The sequence below is a fragment of the Notolepis coatsorum genome (assembly GCF_963971535.1).
Source record: "Notolepis coatsorum genome assembly, contig: SCAFFOLD_1322, whole genome shotgun sequence".
NCBI classification, from domain to species: domain Eukaryota; kingdom Metazoa; phylum Chordata; class Actinopteri; order Aulopiformes; family Paralepididae; genus Notolepis; species Notolepis coatsorum.
Genome location: NW_028171172.1, coordinates 45805 through 54312, shown reverse-complemented (window position 1 = coordinate 54312; position 8508 = coordinate 45805). Strand labels below are relative to the sequence as shown.

General features: G+C 48.7%; 1 protein-coding gene across 1 annotated transcript; it reads right to left on the bottom strand.

Moving 5' to 3' along the window:
- Window positions 1-1426: 1426 nt before the first annotated feature.
- Window positions 1427-4094, bottom strand: LOC311248326 (uncharacterized protein; the record flags this gene model as incomplete). Its single annotated transcript, XM_084339228.1, has 2 exons — window positions 3979-4094; window positions 1427-3477 (listed from the first exon to the last, which is right to left on the bottom strand). A coding segment is annotated over exon 2 (1848 nt), but the record flags the coding sequence as incomplete, so codon positions are not given.
- Between the last annotated feature and the right edge of the window lie 4414 nt (window positions 4095-8508).

The window sequence follows — 8508 nt, the reverse complement described above, 5'->3', positions numbered from 1 at the left end:
TGCATCGATTTGAAAATGTTAGAATCGATAATTTGTATTTTTTATATATCACATTTTTTTTATGTCGGTTTTTTATTGACCTAAAAGTCTATGCATTCATGCTGAGTGAATCAGTTCCCCCAGCCACATTTGTGTATTCAAAAATTTGGGGGGAATTAACTGATCGAAAATGTATCGAATCGCATCGAATCGTGGGTCAAATGAAGAGATCTCACGATGCATTGAATCGTTGCCTGAAGGATCGTAATCTAATCGAATCGTTGTGGAGTCAAATATTTACACCCCTAGTAGTTTTTACAGTAGAGAACGGACCAAAGATCCGCAATCATGGAAGTGCCAGTATAGTTTACTAGCAGTAGAGTGCAGTCAAAAGGTCCACAATCCTCTCATGGGAGTGGACTTGATAATACTTCCAGTACGGAGTAGAGTACAATCAAAGGTTTCACGATCCACAGCATTCATCGTGGGAGTAGTAAAGTGCCCGTGTTTACTTACAGTAGAGGACCGTCAAAGGTTCCACAACCCCATGCGCAGCTAAAGTCTCCCCACAGCCATCATTCAATTCACACACACACACAAGACTGAGTTAAACATCTCTTATGCAATGTCAACAATAATTCCAAAAATACCCCTCTCAGAGCATTCCTAACCAACACAGACTGACCTTCCGGTCTCCGGCAGGGTCAATGTCCTGGACTAGATATGGTCTTCACTGCAGAGTGGCTGCTCCTCTAATCCAGGGTCTGTGTGTGTATAAATATTCTAAGCGAGCTGGAGCACTGATGGTCTGGTCACATGACCATAGAACTCCATGAGATAAAACTGGTCTCAAATCAGCATGCCTGTTCTGAGATACTTTACAACATAGAGAGTGCAGGGGTTCCCAAACTCTGGCCTGCTGGGGAGGTCCCTGGTGTTTTGCCGAATGCTTCCTCGGTTGGTGGTCTGGTTTTAAATGGACTATTCTGTACTGTTGTTAGTAAACAATCTGAACACAATGTGTTTGTTTTAATGTAGTAGTCACTCCCGGTGGTAATGTTATTTGCCAGCAGCACCTAAATCAAAAAAGACAACCATTTGCCCAGTGCCAAACCAGTTACCAGAGAAAAATAAAGAAATAAAAAAGAAAGTTTAAGAAATGCTCTCAATGCCTCAGTTTGCAACAAGAGTTAATACCCCATAGTTTTGGTTTAGTCAACTGTGACACAACCTCGTCTGATAATACGGTAGAGCAGCCATAACGTCAACACGAGCAGCAAAAGGCATTCATTTCGTGCAATTTGTCTGACGTGTCCCGTCAGGAAACAGAAACAGCCGCTTACTGAGTGTGCGGACGGTAGTGGACAGACAGAACCTTGTGCGACATGTTTGCAGGCCCTGTGGAACGCAGCAATCAACGCCAAAACTATTAACGCTTAGCTCTTACCAGAATGCGCTCCGTCGAAAACTTGATCTTCCGCATCTGCGGTGGCTCATCCTCGTCCGACAGCCCCGGGGCCTCCTCGTAATCCTCCTCACAGGTCTGCCCTTCCTCCTCCTCCTCCTCTTCCTCCCTGAGGATCTGGTCCACATCCCTGTCGTCCACGAACGCCGCGTTCTCGATGCCATAGACCACCGGAGACAGTCTGTCCCGGACGCCCCCCTGCTGCTGCTGCTCCTCCTGCTCGCTCTCCTCGTCTTCCTCGCCGCTCCGAGCCGCGCTCGACGTCTCTTCCTTCCTCCTCTCCTCTGTCTGTCCAAACCCCCGCTGCAGTCCCTCCTCCGGGACCCTACGTGGTACGTCTGCCTTCTCCGTCGCGGGTTGTGCGTCTCTCTCCGCGACACGCTGGGGGACGTGTTTGCCGGTCCGAGTCGCCTGTGCCGGGTCACCTTTCGGATGACCCGTCGTCGTCGTTACGTCTTTGGAGCCTCGCACTTTCTCCTCAAACACGTTATCTTCGATATTCTCGTCATCGTTCTCCTCGCTCTCTGATGACTCGTTCTGGACCACGACCAGCTCTGCCCGGACCATGCCCAGCCCCCTGGGGTCCGGGGCCGCCGACGCCGACACCTTGTCCCCGGAAGCGCTGTGTGCCACGTGCTCGTCGCTCTTGGCGCCGTCCGACTGTTTGGCCCTCGGAAAGCTACCGGTCGACGGCTGCCTGGGCTCGGCCCCCTCCCCGGCGACAGATGGCCTGCCGGAGGAGCGACCGGTGCCGACCGGAGCCGCTTGCTCCGGCGAGAGGGGCTTGTTGTGGGGGACGTTGCTAGTAGCCGGGAAAGTCGGTTTGTGAGAGACGACAGAGGCCGCCGGCGGTGTGGATTTGTTAGCCGCGGCGTCGGGGGAAGCGGGTTTGTGAGAGCCGTCCCTGCTGGTCGAAGACACGGCGGGAGCGCCCCCCGTTTTAGGCGACACCGCCGAGCCCTTTGCATTGGCTGCTCTGCCGGCCTCCTCCGTGTCACTGTCCGCCATGAAGTTCTCCAGCCGCCGGGAGATGGGCCCGGCGTTCAGAGACACCCGGGACACGTGTCTCATCTTCTCCTCGCCGTCCGTCGTCTTCTCGTCCGGTCCAGATCTATTCACCGCCGACGTCGTGTGAGTCGCCGGCTCCGCTTTGACGCCGGTCTCGACGGAGGACGCCGATATCCTCCGGGCGCTCTTCCCCTCAGAGTCAGAGGCGCTGCCCAGGGACACGCGGGTCGCCACTCTGCTGCTCGGGGACTTGCCGTCCGCCGGAGGCGGGTCTTTGATGCGCCGTTCAAAGAGCTTCCTGGTCACGGAGAACTTCTCGGCCAGAGCCACTTTGTCGATCTCAACAACATCTTCTCCTTTGGGGACTTTCTCCAGATTGGGTGATTCGGGGCTTGTGGGGCTGCTCAAACTGGTTTTGTGTGTGGTGGTGGTGGTGGTGGGGGTGGTGATGGTGGTGGGGGTACTGGTACTGGGGGTACTGGTACTGCCGCTGCTGGCTGGGAATTTCGGTGGGGGGGACGCTGGGTGGGACACCTCTGGTTTTACAGTGGCCGGCTTCACATCGCTGGCCTCTTGTTGGCCATCCATCTGCAGGAAGATGTTCTTGATCTTGTTCACACGGTTCCCGAATGGCCTCCCCCTGGAGTCCTCCCGTGTGTCACCGGAGCAGCCATTTGCGTACGACTTCGAACCGGCGGCGCTTCCCTCGGATTTCGCCCCATCGAAGGAGCACTTAATGGCGTGGAAGTCCGACTTGTAGGCGTTTCTGTGCGGAGACGCGCTCCTCAGGGTCCGCTCTCCCTTGCTCTCCGCTTTAATCATTTCCCCCCCCTGGATTTACAACCCGATACTTAGCGAGTTAAAAAGTGTGTGAGAGAGATCACCGGGGAACGTTTCCTTATTTCGTTCTCTCCTCTCCTATCTCTCTCCACCCCACTCTCTATAGGAACTGTGCCACCATGGGTCCGACAGGGGGCGCTCTCCAGGGCATTGTCTCAACTAAGCAGCACACACAGCCAAGTCATCTACAAAAGAAAGAAAACAGCGGTTAAAACTCGCAGACAAACAGGGAATCTTTGTATTCTATCACTAGAAAACATGCTACCGGGGTCCCAGTTCGCGAAAATCTCTCAAACTCGGCAGAGCCTTGATTTGTACTCATTAATTAAAGCCCGTGTGCCTTTGTAACTCGACTTAATAAGACTAGTTATTTTACAATAACTAGATAATAGAAGTAGTAAAAACGGTGGGTACAACTTTCGCCTATATCTTATGCAAACGAACCATCGTTATTTTCGTAGTTTTAGTGACCGCATATTCAACGTAGCCGCCTTATTATAACAAGTATAACGATTAAGGTCATAACATAAGTAGGTCTAATGAGCGAAAGCGGTCAGTAGTTCCAACCGCTGCCTACTATTATTATTCAACGCGTGAACGATTTCATTGTAGACATTTTCAAATTAACACACCACGAACCCTTGAAACAAAAACAAAAAAGCTAAATTAAACGTGTACGCTCTCACCTCCTCGTCGGTTTCATCGCGTTTAGTTTATTATTAATCCCCAATTTACACACACTATCAAACTTGTCCCTTCTTCTTCCTCCGCACCGCCATCACTCCCACTCCAGCGGTATTCCTGCCTCCTCCTCCTCCTTCCTCTCGCGCGTGCTCCAACCAAACCTGTCGCGCGGCGCCCGGCCGTGGGTGCGCGCACACACACACACACACACTCCAGAGAGTCCGGCGGCGGCGCGCGGCTGTGCGATCATCACAGACGAAAAAATCGCAATAGGGTCCAGCTGCAGCGCCGGAGAATCCTCTCAAGCAGGGGAAAGCCTGTGGCAGCCACAGAGAGCGCGCTGATTGGCGGAAAGTACGGACGTTTCTCGAAGTACTAGTCGGAGGTGCATAATGCCATCTAAAGAATGAAGTGAGCGTGTGTTATTGGAATTGATTGATTGATTGATTGATTGATTGATTGATAATTGTATTAATGTCCGCCTTGTTTTGAACTGGTTATGCGTAGGCCCTCTTTCGAAGTCGGTTATGCTTAGAGTTTATCTTTAGAGCAGGGCGATAGACCACCAGCCCTGATTCCAAACTCTAAGCATAACCGACTTCGAACGAGGGCGACTTCGAAAGAGGGCCTAAGCATAACCAGCTCGAAACAAGGCGGACATTAATACAATTTTCAATCAATCCAATAACACACGCTCACTTAGGGCGCTTTCACATATAGTTTGGTGGACTCTGTGCGGTTCAGGGGGTGAAGTTGAAACATTGTTGCATTCTTCATTTGGTTCGTCTGCGTTCACATTGCAATTAGTCAAGACTGAGCATTCACACCACCCCAAAAAAAGCGGACTATCCGAGAAAACGAACTCTGGTCCGATAGTCCGGACCAAACAGCTCTGGTGTCACATCTAGAGACCTCAAAACCTACTCTGGCGAGGCCTTTAACCTTGAACTGGAGAGCCTGGACTGGTCAGATGAGCTCAATGGTACACTGGTTGAAGAAACCTGGCTTGGCTTCAAAACCAACTTCTCAACAATACTAAACAACATGGCCCCCCTAAGAACCACCAGGGTAAAAAATCGCGCTGAGCCATGGATGCACACTGAAATACTGACCGCTATGAAAGCCAGAGACAAAAAATGCTCTGAGTTTCGTAAAAGTCAGTCAAAGCTTACCAAAAGCACGAGCAGTGAACTCCAAGCCCACGTGACTGAACTCAAACTAGAAAGAAACAGACTAAGAAATGACGTAAACTGCAAAAAAATAAATCATCAATGACAAAACTGAGGAAAACAAAAATAACCAATAAAAATAACCACGTGAACTTTGGAAATTACTCAATAATCAACTAGGCTGCAGTAAAAAACTTAAAACCAGGTTCTCAAACATAAACATAAAGACGGACAACACGATCATCACAGACAAGCTGGATGTAGCCAATTACTTAAACACTTTCTTCACAAACATAGCCACAACACTGGTAAACAAACTACCCTCCCACTCAGGGCAGTATGGGGTAGAACACATAGTAGCATACTACAAGAACCTAGGCGTCCACAAAGACGACTTCAAACTGGAAATGGTAACTACAGATGAGGTACTCAAAAAACTGAGCGCCCTCCAACCGAACAAGGCCACTGGCCATGACAACATCCCCTCCAAATTCCTCAGCAGCCGCAATCACCCCAGTCATCACACACATAATAAACCTCTCCATAAAACAGGGACACGTCCCCAAGGACTTCAAAATTGCGAGAGTAACACCCCTGCACAAAAAGGGCAGCAAATTAGACCCAGGCAACTACCGCCCTGTTTCTATCCTTACATCCATCTCGAAAGTCATCGAAAAAATAGTATAAGAACAGGTCGAAAAGTACCTTGCGGAAAAAAATCAAATCTACGAATTCCAATCTGGCTTCAGAACATCCCACTCCACTGACACATGCCTTCTCTATTTGAATGACCACATCAAGTAAGAGGTGGATGCGGGCAAATACTGCGGCATGGTCATGCTGGACCTACAAAAGGCCTTCGACACTGTCAATCACACCATTCTGATTGACAAGCTAAAAGCAATTGGTTTTGATAGTCTATCAGTGAGCTGGATACAATCCTACCTGGAGGGGAGAGAACAGATGGTGGAGGCAAACGGTACCCTATCCCCCCCCTCCCAGTGAACTGTGGTGTTCCACAAGGAAGCATACTAGGGCCGCTACTGTTCCTAATTTATGCAAATGACATGTCGTCAGCTTGTGACTGCAACTTGTTCCTGTTTGTGGACGACTCAGCCCTGCTGGTCTCTGACAAGAACAAGTTACAGGTTGAAAAAACCCTCAGCTCGGAACTAGGCAAAATCTGCATATGGCTCGCCGACAACAAACTATCATTACACATGGGCAAAACAGAGTCCATTCTCTTCGGTTCAAATAACAAACTCAGCAAGACCGACGGCTTCTCAGTTACAGTGGGTGACAATATTGTCACAAGGAAAGATGAAATTACCTACCTGGGTTCCATCCTAGAGGCTAATCTTTCCTGTGACAAAATGGCATCCAATGTAATAAAAAAAGTCAACAAACAAACTCGATTCTTGTACCGGATCTCCTCTCTGGTAAACAAGAATACCCTGAAGACTCTGGCAGGAGCACTCATTCAAGGGTACTACGACTATGCTTGCACCTCATGGTACCAAAGCACCTCAAAGGCACTAAAAACCAAATTACAAACATCTCAAAACAAACTAGTCAGACTACTGCTTGACCTGACTCCTAGAACCCACCTCACCCCTGCCCACTTTGACAACCTAGGATGGCTTAGAGTAGACGACAGAGTACAGCAACTTGCAATGGGCCTGGTCTACAAGATACACTACACAACCAAGGTACCCATGTACATGTCAAAATACTTCCCAAAGGTCAGTGACTACCACGATCACAACACCAGAGGGAGCTCCACAAATCATGTTAAACCCAGATTCTGCTCAAACAAGGGACTAAACACGTTTGGCAATTATGCCACATCAATGTGGAACGCCCTACCCAAAGCTGTAAAGGAATGTGAATCACTACCCACTTTCAAAAACACTCTCAAAGAACACCTACGGGAGACTGCAATTCGAAACTGGCCCCTACAAATGTCCTAACCCAGTTGTACAGTAAATTACCAAGTATGGCTTTGTCAGTATTCCAATGTACAGTGTGTGTGTCCCCTACCCAAGCCCCCCCCCCCCCCCCACCTCCAATGTACAGCCCCACCCACCCATCCCACCCCACCTACCCAACCTCCTCCAATGTACAGTTTCTACGTCAAATGTATATACACTCTTTTTCTGGACACTTTTTGTATCACAAACAGTACTGTATTTGCAAATCTGGTATGTCATAAATGTATAGATGTAGCAGTAGGCTACTGTCTATCTGTATGTCGTGTGTGTCATATGATGAATTGAAAATGGGGGACCCTGATGTAAACAAGACGAAAGTCTTTCTCTGGTCTGCATCCCCTTAACAATTGTATGTATTGAGCTGTACTGTACTGTACCCATTCTGCAATCTGTTAATAAACTTTTCAATCAATCAATCAATCAATCAATCAATCAAAGCACCCTTAAAACAGCGCACCAGAGGAAGCTCAACAAATCATGTTAAATCCAGATTCGGCTCAAACAAGGGACTAAACACGTTTCGCAATTATGCCACATCAATGTGGAACGCCCTACCCAAAGCTGTAAAGGAATGTGAATCCCTACCCACATTCAAAACCGCTCTAAAAGAGCACCTACGGGAGGCTGCAATTCGAAACTGGCCACGTAAATGTCCAAACCCCCCCACCCCCTCCTAATAGACAGTCTCCTCCCCACCGTATGTATATTTCTCTCCCACCCACCCACCCCCTCCTAATGTACAGTCTCCTCCCCATCATATGTATATACTCTCTGTCAGGATCTATGGGTAACAGTACTGTATATTTGCATATCATATATGTCACAAATGTAACAGTACTATATACCTGTATGTCATGTGTATGTCCTTATGCCATGATGTCATGTATGTTGTGTATGTCATAAATGTCACTATGAATTGAAAATGGGGGACCCTGATGTAAACAAGACAAACGACTTTCTCTGGTCTGCATCCCCTTAACAATTGTGTGTATTGAGGTGTATTGAGCCGTACTCAGGGGTGCAGTCGTAATATGGGCGAAGGCCAAATGCCCGCGCAAGCGCGCTCCCGTTCCCTCTGTTGCGCACAAAACAGATGATACACCTTGTCTCTGTCGTGTTACTTTGCACGGTAACAAATACGTGAGTCCTCTGCTTTGGTTGTAAGTATCTTTATTAGCTTAGCCTCGCTACGTTACACGGGTGTCCATCATAGGTTCCTCTCGAACTCCCCTCAACCCTCGTACGGTGGCCCGTACACTACGCGTATAGCGCACCACATTAACATAACACCACATCTCCCTTTCTAGAATCAATGGGTAGACTGCCATTGATTCCCCAGACCTTGGAGGATTATTCTGCCTCTATATCTAAA